The 25256-nt window shown below is 41.1% G+C and overlaps 1 protein-coding gene and 1 long non-coding RNA gene across 9 annotated transcripts in view; one reads left to right on the top strand and one right to left on the bottom strand.

Annotated features, from left to right (window-relative positions):
* Positions 1 to 25256, bottom strand: part of PRKG1 (protein kinase cGMP-dependent 1) — a gene marked incomplete at its 3' end in the record, with an annotated part of 706724 nt that overhangs the window by 134455 nt on the left and 547013 nt on the right. For all 8 annotated transcript variants that reach the window (XM_082222041.1, XM_082222042.1, XM_082222043.1 and 5 more), the window contains one exon: positions 302 to 379. In XM_082222041.1, coding sequence (XP_082078167.1) covers positions 302 to 379 — 78 coding nt within the window. The remainder of the gene's footprint in view (positions 1 to 301; positions 380 to 25256) is intronic.
* Positions 1 to 25256, top strand: part of LOC309532209 — a 738788-nt gene that overhangs the window by 181670 nt on the left and 531862 nt on the right. The window lies entirely within an intron of this gene.

Genomic DNA, 25256 nt, shown 5'->3' with positions numbered 1-25256 from the left:
TCACAGGAGTCTTATCGTGTTTGGGAAATGTAACAGGTAAATTAGTTTTAACAGCTACACAATCATGTGATCCCTGCAAGGGAAAAATGTGTACAGCTCTGTGTAATAAAACTCTTTAGGTTTTTCATTTGAAAAGTGCAGCCTCCATCGCCAACACCAAGTCACAACATCAAATTAAATGTGAAATATTGCACCCCCCTTGGCACTGCATGGGGGAAAAGCGAGGGTTGGTGTTACATCCCTATAATATGCAACTATTGCTTATGACATGCACTTTAAACAGGGTGCCACAAGAGCTTACCTTGCCTTTGCTGATTATGAAGAAAGTGTCCCCGCGAGCACCTTGCCTGATAATGTACTCTCCATTTTCATAGTGCGTCTGCAGAAAATAAAAAATTACAAGAACAAAAGAAATGTTGAATGCTTGTCACCCAACTTGCAGCTTTACAGTTTCATAACATAATTCTTAGTGATGCAGCAGCAGCAACAACAACAACAACTTTGTTCAGGCATTGCAACTTGCATACTTTAAGAAAATACCTGTGGCAATGAGTAAAAACAACTCAAAAGAAATAAACAGTCTTTGTCATAGTTTTCATCAAAGTATATTTCACACACTGTCATATACAAAACTGGTGATTAAGAGACGCTTCACAAGTCCTCCTATCATTGTTTGTAGTAGTAATTCTGCTTTTCACTTTTCTCATTATCAGTAGTCATGATGGAAATGGCAAGATGATATAATTTTATTTCTGAACCAATCTGAATTTGGCCATTTAACCCACCAAAACATCCAGTCCTAAAGTTGTCATTTGCAGAGGATCCAAGGGCATATTTTCCTGTTAAATTGACAGTTATGCCGAAAAGGAAAGGTCTTTCCGGCAGAACATGAGCTTAAAGGTAGCTGATGTCAGTACAGAGGTTACATTCCCAAAGCTGGGGGACAGGGAGGTTCCTCTTGCCCAAAAATTAAGTCCACTGAGGTAGTCAGTTCTTCTCCAGCAAGGATAATCAGGGGACAGTGTCTTTTACTAAAGTTTTAAATTACATTGTTCATTAAATGACATTCTATTATGTGGAATTCAATGTAAAAAGAAAAAGAAAACCCCAAACAAATAAGCATTGAAACATAAAAAATGAGGAGTATTGAAAAGGTGTAACAAAGTATAGACCCAGTTTGCTTCCAGAAAGTTGTTCACCATACATCCTGATTTGCTTACAAGGAAATTATAGACAATGTCAGCTATTTATTATAGCTCCCATATAAAACAAAGTCACAGCAATATGCTTGTTCCTCAACTATGAGAAAAAGCAAGTGTATGTGTGTTTGTGTGTGTGTAGATCAGGAAAATAGTATAGGGGAAGGCCTTGAGGAATTATTGTCTGGAGTAGATAAAGCGTGTTCTCCCTAACAGAGAGCACGTGTTGCGGTTGGGGGAACAGGCCACCCTGTCATGACTAGGCAAATTTGGTGGAACCCTAGCCTTTAAGAGGTTAATTGGGTTGCTGGGGAATTTTGATTGTTGCCAATTCGGAGGAGGGGTCAGAGGCTTTAAATACAGGGGCCAGACGTTGGACGTTCTCTTGGCCGTTTTGCACCGGATCACCCGCCCTCCCTCCCTTTTATAGGGTGGTTTTTTCTTGATCGCTTGACCTTGCTATGCCTGTCATGGGGTCGTCCGCCTTGGAGCGGGGGCCTGGTAGGAATTTTGCCATCTGGCTGATTGGCTGGTGCCATTTGGTTTTTGCCTACTGCGTAGCAAATCGTCACAACTTGTAAGGTTGGCGGTTAGGCATTGGTTAAATTGGTGCTTGGAGGGGTAAGGTGCCTATCCCTCCAAATGATGCGGAAAGGGAATTCCGTTAAAGGAATCCAGGGGCTTGCCATTCTTTCGTCCTTGTCCGTGGTGCCGGGCTTGGGCCGTGCAAGCCCCACCGGAACATGAGGGTGAGAGGTGTTGGACTGAATTCCCAGCCTCATTTCTCCCCAATACTTGTTTCCCACGCTGGCTTCCGGTGGTGTCCGGAAGGGACCAGCTCTGTCCTTGGGGGGCAAGGACAGATAGTCATAACCAATGCCTAAGCAACCACTCACATTTTTTGTATTTGAATAAAGTTGTGGCCAAAAAATTATGCCAAAAACTTAAACAAAAATTGAAGTGTGCAGTGTGAATTATTTTTGGGGGTGGCACTGTGGGACTCAACATGCAATGGATTTTCCACATCTTGCTTGCTTAGGTCCTAAATTCAAACCACTAAACTTCGGCTGTGATCGCTGTGTCTCTATTTCGGGTTCGGAGACAGTGAATACTTTCATGAGAAGTAATCAGGGCTGACCCACCCATGAGGCAAAGTGAAGGGGGCAGGATCCAAACGGGTGTCCCAGCCTTCAAGGAGCACATTACCAGCTGCTACAGTGCCAAGAGTGGCTGTAGCCACTTGGAGGCTGGGTCAGCCTCCTCCTCAGCAGCCCCCCCCCACACCACTAATTCCACAGCACCTCTGGGGAAACAGGCAGCACTGCTGGTCTCCTCCCACCCTTGAGGAGGGAATGTGGAGACTGCCCTCTGGGGTGTCCTGGACAGGCCTCCTCATCCTGTAATGACCTTTGTTTCCCAGTTCAGCTGTTGGGTGAAGTTAATTTGATTCCTCACCCCCTTGTTCCCAATGTAGATCTTCACTCCCCCTCATCTCTGGCGGGGAAGCACCATTTTGTGGTTAAACTCAGCTGCCAAAATATATCAGGCCAGCTTTGGAAGTAATCACATTATTGTCTTTAAAGGGGGGGGGGTTTAGAAATAGTAAGATGCCTCATTTTAATTTCTGACAGGACTAACTGCATAGCAATTATTTGTAGAATGTAAATAATACATTTATTTATTAGTGAGGGTTTTTTTTATTAACCTCAGGGAGAAATTGTAAATTCTTCATGGGGGGGAGGGGAGAACCAATAGGAAGCCCTCAGTTATCCAATAAAATAGCATAACATTTCATAGACACTGTAGCTAATTATGCCCTGAAAGAATCCAGAATTTTCTTTGTTTTCCCCGTTTTCCTTTCCCTGTTTTGTAGAGGCAAACATACATTTCAATGTATTCTATTAACTGTTAGCATAATATTAAAATAACTCTAAGACTTGTAAATATATGCAAACTGGTTTGTTTGTTTTTTACAACGTTAATACCTTGAGGCAAATAATTCTATTGTACAATTATCCAGAGTAGCAACAGAATCCTATACATGTCTACTCAGAATTAAGTCTTACTGGATTCAGTGATGCTTTCTCCCAGGTAAAAGTTCATAGAATACCATCCTGAAATTATATCCAATTCTTATGTTTAAATTATTTATTTCTGAGAGCAGCACCCTTCCCCATCTCCTTTCTGAAAGAGACACCTTCACTCTTTTTAGACTCCATGCTCTTAATCGTTCTAGCTGCCCTTTCTGAACTACATTCAGTCATGCAATATCTGTTCTGAGATGAGGTCAGCAGTATGGCAAGCTGTATTTCAGGTGAGGATGAACCATTGACTTCAATAATAGCATTATGGTGTTTTCTGTATTCCTCTCTATCCCATTTCTTACAAATCACACTCCAGGCAATTTACCCATGTAGAGCAATGCAGTATAGACAGTAATACAGGAGACACATTACTTACTTCCATTCCACTAATGTGAATGGCACTACTGTGATTGACATTGAATTTCATTCACACTAGAGAAGTTGAATTGCTAAGGTTAAGAAAGGCCAAGCATTATTAAATCCTCCTCCTCTTGGAATAAGTTAATTGTTGGTCCTAAATATAGTAGTAGTAGCAGTATATAAAAAAGGTAAAGGTAAAGGACTGCTGGACAGTTAAGTCCAGTCAAAGGTGACTATGGGGTGCGGTGCTCATCTCGCTTTCAGACCGAGGGAGCCAGTGTTTGCACACAGACCTCTTTCCGGATCATGTGGCTAGCATGACTAAACCACTTCTGGCACAATGGGACACCGTGATGAGTACCAGAGTGCAAGGAAACACTGTTTACCTTCCCGCTGCAGCGGTACCTATATATCTATTTTTACTGGCATGCTTTTGAACTGCTAGGTTGGCAGGAGCTGGGACATAGCAACGGGAACTCACCCCGGCAGATTTGAACCGCCAACCTTCTGATCAGCAAGCCGAAGAGGCTCAGCGGTTTAGACCACAGTGCCATAATAATAATAATAATGCTCATTGCTATACCCAAGCCAGGATGGGAAGGTGCCTTATATATTGCATAAACACAACTGAGATTTACCAGTCAAAACCCTGAGAGATAATCTGCTTTTATGTGGCATTCATGGGTTGTTGTTCTTGCGAGCACTTGGTAGGGCAGTAGGTGAGGCAAGGTATAATGTTAAAAGCATGCTGCCCCTTTCTGGGTTTTTCTTGCTATAGCCCTAAGGTCTTCTGCTGTCTTAATGACTCAATTTTTCAACTTTGCTATCCAGCATATCTCCCCACGGAAGCCCTCTGCAGATACATCCTGCATTTTCTGGAATGCAGCTGAAATTCCCTTAGGTAGCAGTTAGCCAAGAATAATAGGGCTCACAATGGGGTATTTTCACTAATAGCAGAAGCTGAAGGATCACATGAATCTTGACAATTAGGCAGTGTTGCCAATAACAGTTACTTGGATCTCTCATTAAGTTCAGTGGAAAAGTTTACTGCACTATCCAATGAGCAAAATGGGGAACATAGTTTTCACTTGCACAGATGCAGTCAGGACTTTTTATGCCTTTTCTCTCCCCATAGAGGGTTTAATGGAACTGCCAAACTTATTTTACTGTAAGTTTGTATATGTGCAGGAAATCTAAAATGGGTCATTTTTGTGAAATACCCAGCAAAGCCCTAACAATTTATGGTGTGTGTTTTTTACCACTGTGGATTATTTGTTTTCCTCAATCAAGCAATTAGTTCTTTTATTATTCAAATAACCCCTTCTCAGAAGCAAAGTCAAACACCTGCTAGATCCTCTCAGGATTATAAAAATAAAAAGTTTGTTACCATTTAAAACTGTCACGTGAAGGTTAACATTAAAATTTTGGTAATTAGATTTCTAGCTGATTCAGTTTGCATTTAGTAGAATACTGACACATTGAACAAACGAATAGGTGTTAAACCACAGCAGTATACAACAATTCAGAGGTGGCACTCCTGATGGTTAAAGGAGACAAGCACAAAATTGTCACAAAATTCTAGTCAAACTCATAATCTAACCTCCCTCCTGGTATTGGGGATGCTGAATCTTTTCCCGAGGTACCTGAGCACCTAGGGGAGATGTCAGAAATGACATCCCAGTGCTCAGTAACACATGGGACATGTATCTTTAAGGATGCTGGATGTTCATATTAAGGTCTCAGGCTCCTTTGGAAACTACAGTGACCTGGCAGTGGTTGGTTAGCCAAATGTTTCACAGAGACTTAAAACCAAAGGCATTATGGTAATATTCACCTCCTTTGGTTACTCTACAACATTTAATAATGAACGTTTATTGTCTTAAAAGGCCAATGGCTTAATTTATTGATCAATCCATCAGTTAACTAAAGCAGACTAATAATCACAATAATTTATGACAAGTGAATGGGGGCTAGTCATCTAGATAGGCTGGTGGACCAGGATGCTATCAAAAAAACCACACACACAACTAATTAGGAGTTTTAGAATGAAGGCTGCAATTCTGTCAGTGGTACTTGTGGGCAGGATTAAATTCCAGGTGAACAATTAAGTTAAGCAGGGTGACAACAAATCATTATCAAAGATAGTTGATTCCATGTAGATAATTTAATTCTTCCAGCTACTGTACTTACAATCAGTCTAGGAATACGGGACAGCTAAGAGAGTAGCAGTTAAGTTATTAACAAAGATTGAGAACTGTTATTAGGAGGTCTGCTGCCTGGTGATGAATCTGTTTGCAGGTGGCAAATGATGATTGCCTCTCGTAATGAGAACCTTTCAGTGGGGTGTGGCACTGTCTGCTTATTATTGTTGCTATTACCATTTTTATCTTAGTCTGCCTTTTGGTCAACAGGTCCTCAAGATAGCTTACCAAAATACCCAGAAATATAAAGCATACTCAATAAAACCTCTTTAAAACAATCACAAAAACAGTTCCTGAAGCAAGTCTGCTGCATGAAATGAACTAAAGCAACCCCTTTCCATCAATATTGCATTCATTTCCCAAGAAGTGGTAAGAAGGTGATTTACAAGCCCTTCACATTTTCCTCTATTTTGATCTAATTCCTGGAGCCATTCACTTATTCGGCAGTTACATAATAGCTGAAAAACAACCTCAAATCATGTATTCTCTGGTTATTCTATTAATTGGAGGAAGTGAGAAGTGGTAGCGTAAAATTTCTGCTAAACATCGCTGGATGACAGCGTGCCTTCTCTGGGCTGCTGAGTGTTGTAAAACCAAGCTCTTGAATGGCGCTATAATTGCATTTGACAGATGTCTTGACTGTAATCTGTATTTAGAGTTTATGATGACTAGAGCTTATTTTAGGTATTTAATATATTGCACTATGTTACCAAATTCCAGGTCAGCTTTCAAAATACAAACTGCATATTTTAAAACAACAGTATCTCCAAACATCAACACAACAAACCACAGTAAAAAAAACCAACAACACACAGCTTGTTATTAAAATCAACAAATGCTTGACAAAAATACTTTTTTAACTGTTGCCAAAATACAATTAATGTCATGGAACATGCCCCATTTGGGAAAATTGTTTTCATGTATGTTTTCTTAATTCACTCGCTTTTATTTCTTAACTTCTCCACTTGTTCTCAAAAAGCAAATATGACAATGATCAAGTTTCACTGATACCTGAGTGTCATTACCTGGGACCCAGGTGAATATCATGACCTGAGACCCACTGGGGTCAACATAGCAGGCAGGCATTTCTGAGCATACATTGCTTTCATACATTGCTTTCACAGCACTCATATTTCTGATTTGAGTCAGTTTCTACTGAACAATAGCTTACAGTCCACTATCAGCAGCTAGCAGGACAGCAAGGAGAGGTTGTGCCAATTAGGAACGCAGGAGATCTGCCAAGTTCCTTCAAGCTAGCTGGAAGGTGAAGTACAGAGTACCCCTATACTGACATGCCCTTGCCCTCAGTCACAGAACAGGTTTCTGATACACAACTGTGCTGAGCCTGCATAAACATTCTCAGTCACAACCACAACATATCTGTGCCGTTGTCCTGCATAAAGGTATATACCGTATTTTTCGCTCTATAACACGCACCCGACCATAACACGCACATAGTTTTAAGATGAGGAAAATCCGTAGGCATGCCACCCGTAGGCATTCCCTCCATAACACGCACAGACATTTCCCCTTACTTTCTAGGAGGAAAAAAGTGAGTGTTATGGTGCAAAAAATACGGTAACTAGCTAAGCAGAGATTTTTCATGCACCTCAACCTGTCTTTTTGCTAATAAGCAGGGGCTCGCTTATCAGCTTCACATACCAGAAATGCGAAGTGGCCTTGAAGAGACTAGAAGCTCCAAAATGCTCGCTTCATGTAACAGACGACCAAAAATGCAACATTTTGAACAAGACAGAAGAGGAGTGAATTTATAAACTTTGTTCAGAACTATCTGTCGCCATGCTTATTTGTAAACCAATTAGAAGTAAACATGAGGAGTCCACAAACTGTCCATGCATTCTGTTATCCAATCATGTTGCTGAAAGGGATTGTTCACTAGCTAAGCATGTAAAGAAAATGTTATAAAAGTATCTTGAATTTTGTATTTGGGCTCCAGAATTTGCAGAACTCCTCTGGATCATTTATTCTTATCGCAGTCTGCAATAAATTTGAGCCCTTTCCATGACGTTACTGTCTTTATTTGGCTAAAGAAGACTGGCATATTTCCAGACCCATTTTGTAGGGTAGCATTACTACTTCTTCAATAAATCCTTACATCATTTGCACAAATACTAAATAGGAAATCAATTAATATTGTGCAACAGGAGCTGGCAATACATAGTGCAAACCAACATATTGGCGATTTCGTTTCCTCTTAATTTGAAAGACATTTTCTTTCCCCAACTCTGTCCCTTTTTCATATTTTGCAACAAGGAAAATATTTATATATATTTTCTGGTGAAATACGGGGTGTTGGTTTAAAAGAAAGAAGATTAAAAAAAGATTAATTGGAGCTGTTCATACAGTTTCAGTGACATGCTGCAATATAATTGTATTCTTAGAGCCTAGATTACAAGGCTTACGATACAAATCACAAGGCCTTAAGAGATGCACATATCAACAAAGAAATTATTACTTAAACCATGAGAAAAGTTACAGTATTGTTGAGTTGCATAGCTTTAGAATTATGCAAAAGAGAGACACATAGAATTGTACCGTTGAAAAGAGGGGTCCTCTAGACAAGCCCCCTGCAATTCAGCCATACACAACTGTTCCGTGCAGGGATCAAACCTGCAACCATGGGATTATCGGCGCCAGGCTCTAACCAACCTTAGCCACTTCAATCAGATCATGGAGCACGGAGCACTCCTTCACACAGCACATAGGTAAATGTGGAATTCACTGCCACAAGTTGTAGTAATGGCCACCAACTTAAGACAGCTTTAAAGGGGTTTAGACAAATCCATGGACGATAAGGCTATTAATAGCTACCAGCCACAATGGCTATGTACTGCTTCTAGTTTCTTAGGTGGCATGCCCCTGAATACCAGTTTCTGGAGAATTAGGGAGAGGGTGCTTTTGTCCACGTCCTGCTTATGGGCTTCTCAAAGGCATCTACTTGGCCACTGCAAGTGTAGATCACTGAACCATAGGCCTTTAATCTGACCCAGCAGGGTTCCTTTTTTGTTCTTATTTACATCCTTGCAGCAAGTCACCACAAACAATAGTCTGCTCAAGCTGCTATTTAAAATGAGAGATTTTTTTTACAATTACACACACAAACACACACAAACACACACACACACACACACACACATTTTCCACTTAAAATAGTAGGGTGCCATGATAATGAAAACAATCACAAACATTCCTTTCAAATTGCAAATATGGCTGAATCAATTTGAATGTTTAACATCTATTTTCCTCCCTAGAAGGTCCAGAGCCAAAAATGAAAATCTAACCAAGCTTATTTCTAATACCAACAAATCAGGCAAACATCTTGGACCTGTACGCTTAAATAAAACAAAACAAAAACCACCTCTCTCTGAACCATAATCCCAGTACATAAATAATCCCAGTACCTATGTTAAAATGGAGTAATCCTCTGCACCAGAAACCAGAGTTATTAAGAAAAAGGGATACTAGATGTCATGAACTGGCAGGACAACAGGGGGAGGAACAGGAGGATTCCAGCAAGGGCTATAGCTGGGACTGGGACACAATGGGGCAAGCTGGGAATGGGGAAAGAGAGATTGGTATAGAAAGTACTCACAGGGAGGATGATGATGAGGTGGAAACCAGTGCATAGGAACCAGAGCAGCATCACCAGAGTGGGCCCTGTCTCCACTAACACAGCAGGCTCTGAGGCGTAGGAAGCAGCAGGCAGGGTGCTCCAGGAGGCTAAGGCAGGCAAGGGCCCATTAGCTAGCTCTGGGAGGAAGTGTGTGATTCCTCAGTTGGAGTAGGCTTGGAACAGGTGAGGGTCATATGCCTCGTCAAGCCCAGATGATGCAATCAGCAGGCAAAGTGCAAAAGGGAAGCAGAGCTGAGGTGCTGTGTTTGCTCAACTGCCTATGTTGATGGGCCTTGATTTGTGTTACAAACCTGTGCTTCAGGTTTGACTCTAGAGTCTTGACTGCTGGCCTTGGCTACTTGGATTGACCCTGAACCTCATTTCCTGATCTTTGAATTTTGAACCTTGCTTGCATGGATCAACCCTCGGTCTCTGAACTTTGGCATACTGACTTGCTGACAACTGTAGCTTCCACTAAATCACACACTTTATTTTGTGGCACTTTTGAATCACTCTGTTGACTAGAAATCTTGATTTCATAATTATAACACTTGTGATATGAAAGTTGAAATTCCATATACATTTGTAGCTGGCATTTTACCTAGGCAGGAAAAAACAATGCCCAGATTCCTGCCTAGCTCCTGGACTTGATCACTTGTTAAGCAAGCGAAATTTTTTAACGTAAGAAAACTGGCAAAATACTTCTTACCCTCACAAGTTCCTATAGGAAGTGGCTTACTATTTCCTAAAATCCAAGACAAATTAAATAACAAGGATGCAGTACATTGCAGTGGACAAAATGCTAATTCCAGCCAAGGGAAGTGAGTCAAATCAAATCCCTACTCATCCATGAAGCTAACTATTACCTTAGCCAAGTCACGCAAGAAGCGTTTTGCTGGGTCAGGATGACCTAGTCCAGCCATCTAACTGGTCAACCAGATGCAGCAAGTTCCATCCTTAGTTATGAGCTAAGTATGTTATCACTTGAAAGAAACAGCAATGTTGGAGTATGTTTTCCAAGTATGCCATCATTTTGGCACCATGTAATAGTCGTGAATGTCAACCAGGCTGCTTGCTCAGCGCTCAGAGGATTTCCCCTCCATTTGGAATCTAAATACAATATTGGCCCACTCCACATAGAGGGACTTCTGCAGCACCACATCTGTCAGTTCTGACCTAGCTTTAGGGATTTGGTAAATAAGAAAAATGATGCAGGCAGCTCATGTTATAGCCTCCAAGCATATAGTCATTGTGACAGCTAATATTTCATTTCTACTGCTAGACATCTGTTATATCAAAGTTGTAAACTGCTGATGAAGAATCAAATATCATGAATCAGGGGATTAAAGTTCCTTTTGCTGTGTATAACAAAGGTCCATAGAGAGAAACCAAACATGATTCACTCAAAACTGACACTTGCCCTTGCAGCTGGTGTGTAACATCTAGGAATCACTAAGTCTTGCACATTGTACAGCTGGATGTATCTGCTCCTGTTAAATAATAAACATCTAAAGCTGTATTTGAAAGGCACAGATGAAGTTCTTTACAAAAGCCTGCAAAATTTTCTTTTTTCTGCCTATGTTTTCCTATGAAAACTACCGTATTTCCATTTTTATGAGGGCATTTGATGTACAATTTCCTCCTCCCACGGGGAAGCTGGGTTTCTGGTGTTTTCATGCCCATCTGATAGGCAAATTGTTTTCCTCCTAACAAGTTGGTGCTGAACCGCATGCTCCAGTGTCTGAAAATGATCATTATGTATCAATGCACAATGGTGTCTGAAAAAGTGCACAACTGCTTGGAGTCAGTGTGTGCTATGCCATGTTTAATTGCCTTTGCAGGCACTGCTATTCCACATGGCTTCATATCTGAAAAATATCAGCATGTATTAGTCCACAGCCAGTATAAATCTAGTGCTTTTTCTGAAAAAGTGAACAACTGTTGTGAAAAACTGAGCGACATCACCACACTAGGTTTTTTCACTTTTGTTTAACATAATGGTGTTGTATTCTAATGAACACCAAAAGAGCATTGTGAAGTTTACATGGGAACATATAGGTATGCCTTACTATTGGTCAGACTATAGGCTGGCAGTATGGTCTTAGGTATTTCCCAGCCTTGCTACCTAAGATTGATTTAAATTGTAGATTCCAGAGATTGATCTTAGGTGCTCATGGATACAGAGAATTTGGGATAGCATCGGACTATGTATCTTCCCAATCAGGGAATTGGACCTCGTTTGGGAAGCAAAGATGCTGGTCCATGTACTAACAAGTTTTGGCAACTTCAGTTCAGTGCACTGTTTGTGTATTGCTATTTGACCCTGCTGGGTGACATTTTAATGCCCAGAATCCTTTGAAACAATATTAACAAACAAACAATCATGATGGTGAGCTGAAAACCATTTTTCTATTTAATGGAAAATAATTGTTTGAACAAAATGTTTATAATATCAACCTTTTCGACTAAAGGTTAGAGGCTTTTTTTGTTTTTTTAGGATACACTTTATTAAGTTGTTAAATGTCATGTTCAAAAGAATATACAGAACAAATGAAAGAGAAATGTCCTAATCCAAACACCTATAAATCACAACAACGAATCTTCTAACCCTCGTGTTACATTCACAGCATTCTTCTTAATGCATATAACTCAACAGGTGGTGAGATCTAAAACGGAACAATCATTCCTAGTATGAAATAAAATATTAGTGCTAAGTCCTTTTTACATAAAGGTATACTATTTAAAAAGCTATATGCTGCCTTATAGGTCCACGCAAGACAGTGAACAAAATAAATGCATAACAACACAATGCAGTATTATAATAAAACTTTAAAATTAATATGTGTCAGAAGGCAATACATTAAAACCAACCAGTATGAAGGCTATTTCCAGAGGCATCGCAATAAAACAGCAGCATGACAATAAAACATACATTAAGAGCCATGCATAACTGGTTGGTTTTCAAAGCCTTTTGAAATACTGCAATGAGGGGTCGAAGCACACCTCTTAGGTGGGGTTGGGTTCCACAAGGCAGGGATCACTACTGAGATGACCCAGTCCCTACAGCCCACCAATCTAACTCAAGACCAATAAGTAAAGTACGGCCTCCAATGCCAAGCTTAAAGCATGGGCAGGTTTGTGTGGCATAGGCAGGTCTTTAAACAAGTTGGGGCCAAACTAGGGCTTTAAAGGTCAAGTCCAGCACTTTAAACGTATCAATAAAATATGTTGTCTGGCCTCAACAGTCACACCAGTGGCCACATGTGGTACCAGCTGGTTTCCAGATCATCTTCAAAGGCAGCCCTATGTACAGTGCATTAAAATTTTAGTTAACTAGATTGCAGTCTAATGCTAGTTAGCCCCTGTTCTCTTCACACGCTTTAGCTGACTTATTACTGGTTTCAACCTATATTTTTGTAGGCTACTTTGAAAACATTCCTTTAATGTGGGTCAGAAATTCATCATTTTCATCATTGCGTGGATAGGCGGAGTCCCCAGATCCCGCGCGGTCCCCCCCGTCATGTGAAATAATGACTCATGACAACGTGCTATGGGATTAAATTGGCCACAACTTTATTAAATTTCAAATGTGGGTAGACCTTGGCTCAGGCATTGGGCGTTCTCCCTCCCCAGTCCCCAGCCGGGGACCTAGGGAGCATCAGGTTTATCCAGTGTGCGGGGGGGGGGGGATGGGCCGGCTCTGGAGAACATATGTTCAAGCAGAGATAGCCGCCCCCATTACGACGCCGCCTTCTGCACCAACCAAAAAATAGCCAATATCCTCAGAAACCCAAAAGACAAAATCCAGCTGGAAAACCAAGGGGTCTATGAAATACCCTGCAAAGTCTGCCCAGCCACGTACATTGGACAAACAAACAGACGAATAAATGCACGTATCGCAGAACACAAGAATGCCATCAAAAAAGAAGAAAAAACTTCCTCTCTTTTCCAACACATGAAAGAAACAGGACACGAAATTAATTTTGCAGATTCCAAATTGCTCTTTAACATGGAACATCACCACAAGAGAATAATCATGGAAGCCATCGAGATAGAGAAACACCCTCACAACATGAACAAGCGTGACGACACGTCCCGCCTGCCAGACATCTGGAAATTAGCCCTCCCCACAAAAACCGACACCAGAACCAGAGGCACACAGAACGCCGTCACCAATCAACCACACCAGACCCAAACCCAGACCCTCTCCACAGACATATTACAGACTCCATCCAGTAGCCAAACTATAGTGGCACCTCCGGATGCTGCACCCCCCTGCAATCCCTACACAGATCTGGCTGGCACAAGGCACAAAACCACAGCTCGCCCCTATACACGAAGCCAAGCCAGAGCACAACTAAATGCAGCACAGCCATCTTCTCAGAAAAACTCTTCACAAGCTCAAGAGGTCAAGACACAAAAGCTTTAGCAACTAATCTACACTTAATGACCCACCCAGTGGTATTCAGAATATCACTCATGAAATCACTCAAGATATCCCTCAAGTAATTAAGGAACAAAAGAAGAAAAGGCACACTAATCTAGGAACTTCCTCTCTGCCCAGAACGTTGGAGGCTATACACCACACCCCTCAACAGTATTTATATGAACTCAAACACCAGATTCTGCTCTGTTCCAGTAACAAGAAGCCGAAAGCACCAGCCTGAAGATGACGAGTGAGACCTCGTCGAAACGTCGCACAGACACCCCGACTCTTACACGGGAAGACACCCGAAGACACCAAAACCTGCATATATATATATATATATATATATATATATATATATATATATGCATTTGAAAAAGATAGATATTCTTATTGATTATTTTTAAAAACCAAGGCAGAATAGCGTTCTCTAAAACATTTCACCCTCTATGTTTAATCTTCAGCATTGCTTCACAATATGAATTAGGTCACAAAGAGTAATAATCTATTTTCACTGGGACAGAAAGATGCGGCCAATATGAGGCCAGATCTTCAGGGCTGCTATATTTTATACAAAAAGTTAAAACTGCACACGTTTCTAAGAGCAGCCAGGGTCAACTAATAAATCAGAGTGATAGGGCAAAGTGCCGTAGCAGAGCACTACATAAAGCTTTCTAATCTAAGATATAAATCCAAGATGAAATGTTGTCATCCGGCAAGAGAGACAGACACAGCACTGGGGCAGTGTGGCTTGCATCATAGCAGAGGGCAGCACTGGAACATGCTGATTTCAGTACTGAGTGAGATTGCTCAGCAGTTCTTGCAGAATTGAGCCCACATGGCAATATGAGAATAAATCATATGGCAAAGCAAAAAGGAAAAAGTGACATAAGAACTAATGGCTATGCCCACCTCTGTATATTAGTCATTAGTGGGGAATGAGTGCCATTTCAGAAGTTTAATTTTCAGTGTATGTTGAAAGCATAGTATCTGAGGGATAGAAGCATGTTTTAAAAGATGATATATACAGTGGTATCTCGGGTTACAGACACTTCAGGTTACAGACTCCGCTAACCCAGAAATAGTACCTCAGGTTAAGAACTTTGCTTCAGGATGAGAACAGAAATCGTTCTCTGGCGGTGCGGCGGCAGCAGGAGGCCCCATTAGCTAAAGTGGTGCTCCAGGTTAAGAACAGTTTCAGGTTAAGAACAGACCTCCAGAACGAATTAAGTACTTAACCCAAGGTACCACTGTACATATTTCTGTGGGTCTCTCTCTCCCTTGTGTATACATACATATATTCTGTAATATGTGTAAGTGGTTCTAGTGATGTTCAGCACTGTGTTCCCTTGTCTGTGAATCGAGTGCAGTACAGGCAACCCCTGATTGCACTCTGGGTCATTGCGTGAGACAGCAGAGCATGCATAAGCCCACGCCGCCCTGTTACAGCCCTTTTCTGGCCACTTCCGGGTCACAGCGATATGTGCATAAATCGGTTGTTGCCCAAACATTGATATGAACTAATGTACATTGGCTGTAATAGGATGAATTTTCACTCTTGCCTGGAGGGTTCCACAGTAGCCTGGGTTCTGTTAAGGCAGAGATTTAACATTAGTGTGTGTCATGGCATATTAGTGTGTTGGCTGCAGTGTGTAGGTCTGTCACACCTAGTTTAACCTCCAGTTTGATAGTAAAACTGAATCACTGTGCTGCAAAATGATGCGTGTCTAAAAAGTGTGTCACCCACACGGAAAGTTTGGAAAGCTCTGTGTTAAGGGGTCAGTGTTGCTGACTGTGGGAGCAAAGGAAGGAAAGGAGATGTGCAACAAAATAATCTTCCATTATGTTGATGATATATGCCTCAACCAGTGCTGCGCGTTACTACAGACGGTAATGGCGAGCAACGGCAGCTATTCTTGTGTATCTTGGGCCAAAATAAAATGGTTTAATTTTACCTCTCCCTTCTATCATCTGGTACTCAAATGTATGAATAAGGTCAAAAGGCCATGGCTTCCTATTTTACTATTTATAAAACTGATTTCATCCTGTCTTTCACTTAAAAATATGTCTTAAGGAAAAGTTACACACTTGTTCAAACTTCTCTGAAGCAACACCCTAAGGCAGTATTATAACACCACACTCTTTAAATAGTAGCTCATCAGCCTTAAGTTTACACATGAATAATTCATTATTAAAACAGTCATTTTCTGCTCTTCAGTCCTTTAATTACTTGGCTGTCTATTAGGCTCTGCTCCAATTGTTCACTCAGAACCACTCAGGATTATACCAGATGAAATAACCAGAAAAGAGCCCTGTGTTAAAAAAAATTATCACAAATGATGTCAATATATGAAATTATTTATTTATTTAGAAATCCAAAGAAATTCATTTTTTTCTTTATAAGAATAAGCTTATAACAATTTATAATATATATATATGAAATGTAACTTCTCCTTTAACAAGAATTAGCACTTCTGACCAGTACCCTATCTTCCATGTACTGAAAAATAACCTAAAAAATATTTCCCAAAGGACTGTTGGGAAAAGAAATAACAGCAAAAGTATGGATTCTGACCTGCTGGGAGCCTGAAGCCCCCGCCCCCCCCCCCGTTCCTGCCTCTTTCTACTTGGCTTAGGATGGGGCCTGACAGGCTTCATAAGAACTGCTGCTGCTCCTGCCCAGCAAGGACTGGGGTATTTTGGGGAAAGTTTTGTCGGGAGTTTTTGCTGTTATTTATATTAATTATAACACGAGTGGTGCTGTGGTCTAAACTCTTGGGCTTACTAATCAGAAGGTCGGCGGTTTGAATCCCCGCGACGGGGTGAGTTCCTGTTGCTCGGTCCCTGATCCTGCCCACCTAGCAGTTTGAAAGCATGTCAAAGTGCAAGTAGATAAATAGGTACTGCTCCAGCAGGAAGGCAAACGACATTTCTGTGCACTGCTCTGGTTTCGCCAGAAGCGGCTTAGTCATGCTGGCCACATGACCTGGAAAAACCATCTGCGGACAAACACCGGCTCCCTTGGCTTTTAAAGCGATATGAGCACCATAACCCCAGAGTCGTCTGCGACTGGGCTTAACTGTCAGGGGTCCTTTACCTTTACCTTTACCTTTTTATATTATTATTTTTTGTTTCTTTTCTTTATATTTATGTGGAAAGTGTTCAGTTTGGTTATGTAGTTTTGATGTGTTTTATTAAATTTTATGACTACTTTGCTATGTTTGTAATTATGTAAATCTTTTCATATTGTAAGCCGCCTTGAACATTGTTTTAACTGTGGAAAGGCGGCATACAAATAAAATGACGGTGATGTCAAAAAATAAAAACAAAAATATTAAAAATCCATCTCATAACATAAAACCAAGGGCAGGATGAAACTAGCATTGAGGTAGGAGAGACAAACTTAAAATTAAAAGCTAGGCAAAAAAAATTCTAAATTCTGAAGAACTGGCCTGAAGCGTAAATGAGAGGAAAGTAACTAAACTGCTCAACCTGAAAACACATTTTTGCAAGAATTTTCACCACCACCACCCCAAACACATTATACAGAGGGTAAATGACACAGCTAATTAGTATTATTTTTTATATGCAGACCACTAGAGGAAGTGCATGATTGATGCACCGGCCATTCTATCCCTCTTTACTGCTCTCCTGCAGTGAGTAAAATCCATCACTAATTATAGAAAAGGAGAATGAATGCTGAGGAGAGCACCATATTCTGAGTTACAGCATTTCAGTGTTCATCAATATAATATTTATGAGGTGGCTGTGCATACATGGCCTAATTGAATTTCAGAAAAGTTAAAGCAGTTTTAAATCCCTTCTGAACAATTTTCCAGAGCTAACACCCTAATTTATAAAACCACCAGCAGATGATCACAAGGTACATTTTAATCTGCTTTGTATGCTTGCAATTCAATGTTTTCTGGATTTCAAAAATTTTGTTATTTGCTTATGACAAAGATGCTGTGTCATCGCTGGGTCAGTCCTTTCGTTTCTATCACAACTACATAACAAAACACCAACACCACTTTTTTAAAATGCCTCACTAGAAGATACATTCCTAGGGGTTGACAAATACCAAGAAGGAAATTATGTAAATCCTTTACTTCTTTAGCTTCACACATTGGCTTAGATTCATACATTTGTGAAATGGGCATGGGCCACTATAGAACAGGGTCAGTGCCAAACTGGAGACCCAACAAGAGAAAAATGATATGACACTATGTATGATCTAGTTGAGATTCCTGCAGAGGGTTATGCTACAGTTAGATGATCCTTGGGGTCTCTTTCAACTCCATGATTCTATGAATCCATTACCACAATGGTGTGGATAGTATTGTTATTCTGGTTATAAAGAAATTACCCCAAGCACATAAGATGATAACCTTTCCTTTATTACATAACCAAAGACCATGTTTCTAGTTGTGGGTGGTGGGGATCTGCTATGATCAGTGCTTTTTTTCTGGGGGTACGCAGGGTTACACATACACCTAAACATTGTGTGAATCTAAGTTTGGCCTCATGAGGGGCAGTAATTCAATATGAGTAGGAAAACGAGAGTACCCCTAAATTTTTTAAAAAAGAAAAAAGCACTATTACTGTAATTCTGTGTACACCTACCTAGTAGTAAGCACCATTAAAATCAGTGTGCTCTACTTCTGAGTAAACCTAACTAGTATTGTGCTTCACATAGTGTACAAGAATCAGATAACCTGTGCCCCCAGTTACACCAATCAATAGTGCAAGCCTATGCACAGTTTGCGTGGAAGTAAACCACACTAAACTCTAAGTAAAACCAGGCATAGGACTGCTTCAGATTTATAAGCATTGCCACATATTTCTTACCAGTGGAGATACTGCAGTGAGGTGACTGAAGGTGGCAGGGGAGGAAACAGGAGGCTACAGAGGAGCAGGCAGCAGTGAGGGGGCAGAAGAGGGTGAGGAAAGTGGCTGACAAGTATGGAGGGCGGAGAGATGCTCACTCCTCATGGACCCGGATCTGCCATACCCTCCCAGCTGCCCCCAGCCTGCCACCTGAGGCAGCTGACTCACAAAGCCTTATGGGTGGGCCAGCTCTGTTCTTGTAGAATGTAACAAACTTAGGGGGAGAAAGAAGCTTGCATTTCTTAGTACAAATGCTCTCTGCTGTGAGAAAATGACCTTCTAGCTGTGAAAAGTTAATGGGCAGATTTCTATATAACTATGCTATTTAATAATGTAAGAACAGCATGTGGCATCAGGGCAATGGCTCATCTAGTCTAGCATCCAGTGGGCAAGCAGATGCCTGTGGGAAACTCACAGGCAGCACGTGAGCACAACAGCCTCTGCCCACCTCCAGTTCATATTGCCTCTTGACCTCCAAGGAAGGGCATTTATCTACTTGTCATTTGTCCTATGGTCACATTGATAACAACAGGAAATAGAATAAAATCCCCATGAAACCCTAGCCCTAACAAAAGCATCTTACAGAATGGCAGGTGGATTGGCTCACTTGTTTGCGTTCCATGGAACTATTGCTCTATGGACCTCTTTTATTCCCTTGAACATATTATTTGATTAAAGTGCACTGAGATTCTTGGTTGTCTAGGCTGAACTGTAGTAAGCTACTGTTTAGAAATCAGTGTGCTTTGCTGGCACAGACTGTGCAATCTAATGTTCAGAACTAGTTTTGTTTTTGTGTTAGCTAGACTTTAGACTTTAATAATCTTCCTCTCTTCTTCCCGAAGTTTGGGACTGACTTCCCCATACCTTTTATTCTAGACTCCTTTATGCTCCCAGAGTGTTCTGTGCAACACTATTACAGTGGAATTTATCTTGAGTTTACAGATCAGTTTCTTTTTATGAGATATGCTATTCAATTCTGTCAGCCTCTCCACTCTCATTATTCACAGAGAGTTGAATACAAACCTGTTATGGGAGCATTGAACAATTGAGTCCTCCCCACTTCAAAAATACTTTTTAGTGACAAATACTTGAGTCTGATGAAACAAACAAAAAAAAGGGTCGCTTTAACAGCTTGCTCTAAAAGCCAGGTAAACTGAAATGCTAGAATTTAGTTGATAGCATAGGGGAAACTATTTTTCTCCCATCAAATGATTCAGGGCTCACATATCCATACTTAAGACTCACACAGAGGTGTGTGTGTGCATGACTGCAGTCATGGGCTGCAATTTCTTACTTTATTTGTAAAAAAAAATCTATAAACCAACCACCTGCATAAAATATCAAGACAGTTTAAACCAATGCATACAGATACAGGCAACCCCCAATTTGCATGGGGGTTGCTTTCCGGGTCATTGTGTGAGTCCACCTCACCATGTTATGCCCTATTCAGTGTCCAACCATGGTGCATGCATGTACGGTCATGCGTGCCTTGAACACACACAAAACGGTCGTTGTCTGTACAACACATATGCACCAGATCTATGCATGTATCTTTTGCTAAATGCCAACACTGTTGCTCAAATCCAGTAAACATTGTAAATATTTAAAAGTCAGGTTTTTTACCTGGATCTCTGCTGGGTTTTTTTAAAAAATGTTATTACTATCACCTTTTTCCTATGCAAGTTAATGGAAAGATCTCTATCTCCCAAGAGGAAGATAGAGGCTGTATCCCCAAAAATCTGTGGTTGGGCCAGAGGTCCTACCTCTTAGCAATCACCCTTGGGGTGACAACTTGCTGGGAAGATGACATTTCTCCCAGGACTCAACTAGACTGGTAAAGGAAAAAAATGATTTACCGTATATGCATTGTATGGGCGATATAACATGGCACTACCAGATGGCGACATGTAGTCCCGTTTTTTCTCTACCTGCTTTCCCTGGTTAAATTAAAAAGCTTTAAACTGAAACACTTCTTTGATGTGTCTAGATCCAGCCCCAATCTTTCCTCAGGATCCATGGTCTTCCCCTGCTCTTTGCCCCTCAATCTCTTCTCAAGTTAATGGAGAGGTTTCTCTCTCCCAGTGAGAAGAAGCTGTATACCAAAAATCCAGGGTAGGGGAGCCACCACCACCAAAGACCTTGTGATGCGAGACCTTGCTGGAAAGGGTACAGTTTCTTCCACTACCGTCTTCTCTGGTGATCCAGAGGCTTTTTCCACCTATACAAGTCAAGAGAGAGATTTCGTCTCCAGGGAAAATAGGCCATAGCCCTCCAAATTGGGGGGTGGGGTAGGGGACAGAAGTCCACTTTTCAGCAACAACCCTTTGGGCAACAGGGACTTTACTGGGGATGACATTTTCCCACATCAGTCTTTCTTGGGGATCCATGTTCCTTCCTCCTCCCCCACTACCCACCTGCTATGATTCCTATTTCACCCCCAGGTCCAAGGTGAGATCTTTTCTTAAGGGAGAACCACTGCAGATATTCTGAAACTTGCCCTTTATGAAGGGGTATACTACAGTTCAAATTATGTGGGGTGGGGAAAGGGGGAGTTGCAGCCATTTTTAGATTCCCTATTATAGTGAATGGTGCTGAAACCAGAGTTGTTAAAGGAAAAACAAGTCAAATTGGAAAGGCCCAGAGTAACAAATCACACTGCTTCCCACAACTACAAATACAAGCTAGATCTTGGGGCTAGTGTGCACATTCTCCACACACAGAGAGAGACGGGGGGGGGGTATTATTTTTGTGTGAAATAGCTTTCAATCATGTCAGCTCTCACCTTTAGTCTAAAGTTGTACCATGCATTGGAACAGACTTCCAGAAATGTTTACAGAGAATAGTGGCCTTAAGCTATTTTAGTTCAATGATCAGTATTATTCTTATACTATATATATTTAAAATAATTCACTGCTATTAGGCATGCCATAGGATGAGGACTTGCAGGGCCGTCTTAAGCGCATGTGGCGCCAGGGTGCAAAGATCCGCCTGGCGCCCCCCCCCCGTTGCCCAGAGTGGTCGACCTTTTTTTGGGGGGGTACCCCAAAGTTGTTGACTTTTTTTAGGGCTGGCCAGCGAGGCGCGCACGGCAGAGCTGGCCTGGCCGGCTGTCTCAGCAACAACAGAGGAGCCCGAGGCAGTGGCAGCAGAGCAAGGCCGGGGCCGGATGCCGGGGGAGGAGCAATCAGAGCCCAGTGCAACACCCCCTGAGGCGGTGGCAACTAAGCAAAGCCAGGCGCCTCGTGTTAGCAGCGTGTGCAGGAGGGCGGAGCTGGCCAGCTGACTTAGTGAATCACTCGCCCGTAGCAGAAGAGATGTGGTGCTCCGAAGGGCTCTGCTCTGCTCAGCAGCGGCTGTCGGCTCTTCCCAATTCCCGGACCCCAAATCTTGGCTCCGGACTCTTGGCCTGGCGCCCCTGAGAGCCCGGTGCCCTGCACCCCTAGCACCTATGGGTAACACGGCCCTGATGACTTGGTGCTTTGATAATTCACATCCATTACAATATGCTAAATGAAATCATCATACAATTTCCAAGTTTAAAGATGTGATCTCATTACATAACAGCCTTTTTACCACCATCCTCACAACAGCATTTGCACATAAGAATCGCCTAATAGGCAATTTCAAGTAGCTTTTTTTGCTTCTGTGTATTAGCCAACCGTTTGTAAGAGAGCTGCACTGCAGCCATGCTAGATTATTCACAGTTTCATAAGGAGAAAGAGGATATTAAATTGTGCTATGAAGAAAGGAGAGATTATTCCTTGCCTCAAACAGTGCCTGTCAGCTATTCTCATTTAGTGCTTGTAAGACTACCAACCTAGATAAAATGCAGTTACTTTGAAAGATAATTTAAGTACCTTTGATTTTGATGAAACATCACAGGCAGAGAGATTTCTATCATGCATATGGAATGCTACCCATAAATAAAAACAAAACAGAAATCCAGAAAACCATCCGAGATAAACCATATTAGATAAGGTTGAAAAAGAAAAGCTGTGCTCCTAAGCACACGTATTGGTAATAGTGCAATCCTATATATTATGCGTTTGACCAAACTGTGGGAGGCAGTGGAAGACAGAAGTGCCTGGCGTGCTCTGGTCCATGGGGTCACGAAGAGTCAGACACGACTAAACGACTAAACAACAACATATATTAGCAGTGTGCAGAACCACAGAATTTGGTTCAGACCCTGCTTATGTGCTCTGCAGATCACCTGATTCAGCTTGGGGTCCTTAAAAAAATATCTAATTAAAACTCCTCTGCTTTGCTGTCTGATGGAGGCTGAAGCTCCAAAACCAGCCCTTAGCACCCTAAATGCAATCAGAGGGATGGGAATGGGATGGAGGTAAGTGCAACTGGATGTATTTGCAAAAGGAAAAGCTATTGAGAAGGCTTGCATGCACTTTTCTACTCTGCTTCCAGCCATTAGCTCCTATGTCAACAAATTACCTACTTGGCCAACTCTTCAGTTATGTAAAGAGAGAGATTTTTCTAGGGCCATGCCTAGAAACTGGTTTGAACATTTTTGAAGTTTCTTTTATGGCCTAATGCAATGTATGCAGAAAAAGGAAATTGCTAAAATGATATATCCATTATAGATACATTATTTATTTATTTATTTACTTAGATCATTTTGATACTTCTTAATCTATATTTAAAAAATTTGAAAGCAGTGTTTACAAGCATATAATACGTGAGCGCACGTAGTTGTTTATATTCTAATGCAAGCTGGAATGGGGAAACTGAGAGCAAGGAGCAAGACAGAAATTAGGGGAAAATGCTGCGGAATAACCCAACATTGAGATTTTTTAGAATGGTTTTCATTTCTAGAGGGGAGGAGTCTGATACTTGTATACATCTCATGTCAGGCTTCTTATCATTATTGATGGCTGATGTGTTTAAAATTAGGATGCAAAATTAGGGTGGAACTATACAACACAAAGAACAAAGGGCTCCTTCACTGAATAATATGTAGTTCAGCCTGATATCATTAAGATCCGCACTAACAGCAGCCAATTATGTAGAGTAGGCAAAAGGAATGCTCATTGTAATAACATCAGGCACTAGAAAGAGGAAAACAGGTACTTGAAAAGGGGGCTATGGCTCCCAGCATCAATTTTTCTTAACATGTGGTGTGGGCCTGGCAATATTTAATTCTAGTGTTTGTTCTGCAGGCTCACCACTTTCCCCATATACCTTATGTTTCAAAGGAACAGTTTACATGTTATACAATTTGTAGCTCTTTCCCCAAATTACTATTTTTCCTTGCACATCAATTTCGTTGTCCATGTGCTAGAATCTAGCAGCTAGATAAAAGCAGAAAAAGACAGTATATAAATATTAATGAAGGTCAGATGGTAACTGCTTTTAAAATGTCAAAACTATCCTTGTGAACATTTAAATAGTGAGTTGTTGCTCAAGAAACACAGCTTATTTTCTTGTATAAACCAAGAACATGTGAAAATACATAATCGCAAGGAGAACAGCACACAGTTTGCATGTATAGATGTCATATAATTAACGCACATAAGATGACATATTAATGGACATTAATTGTGTCTACAGGACTTGCTAGTATGCAATTTTGCAGGTGCAAAAGTAGTAATTAGGAAGCAAATTACAAATAACATTCACAAGTTGCTTGATGTGAAATTAACATGTATTTAATACATTTTGAATGAGCGGATACAAGACTTCCCACATCCCCCAGGACTTGAGGGTCATTAAAAATGGTTCATCAAAATTCTAGCATTAGTATACCTTAATTGCATGGAATTATATGAAGCCTTGCTCATCAGAATACCATTGAAAAGTGAGATGGGGCAGAACTGCAGAGAAGATGGAAGGCATAAGGCTACAAGAGTGATGGAGAAAAAGAAGGCACCGACTCTCCTATAGGCAGTGAAACATGTATTCATTTTAAAAATATTCATGCTAGCAGTGCAACTGCCGAAAGGCAATGTATTTTAAACCTAGTGAGCTTAATTTCAATGAAATAACTGGCTGGAAACATTTGTTAGACCAGGTAGCATAAGCTGGTCAAAACTTCTGTAGTGCCAGACCAGTCAGAAAAGACAAGGAAGTCTGGTAGAGAGGTATCTGAGACCCTGTTTTAACATTCCCTCAGGTCTTTTATCACTTCTGGTTTTCAGCCAGTCTGACATCCAGGAGCACTATGTCAGCTGTACATGCTGAACTCAACTGTTCAAAAAGCTGTGGTTAACAACTGGACATGTGATTTCCCTTGAGCTGACATCTTAATTGACTAGATATTTTACACTTTTTTTTCTCTGAGAGAACTTGGAAAGACTGAGCCCAAGTGAGTTGTTACCAATCCTCCACAATTTCTGCTCTCCAAATTTTCTTAAACTTCCCTTGCAAGGTGAGGAAAGGGAACCTAACAGTGAAGGCTGACGATTGCAGAGGCCTCTTCCTGAGGTCTCTAAACTCCCTAGCAGAAATGGA

This window comes from Podarcis vaucheri (genome assembly GCF_965113315.1).
Source record: "Podarcis vaucheri genome assembly, chromosome: 5".
Taxonomy (NCBI): Eukaryota; Metazoa; Chordata; class Lepidosauria; order Squamata; family Lacertidae; genus Podarcis; species Podarcis vaucheri.
The sequence above is the reverse complement of the archived record's forward strand: the minus strand, read 5'-3'. Positions and strand labels throughout refer to the sequence as shown.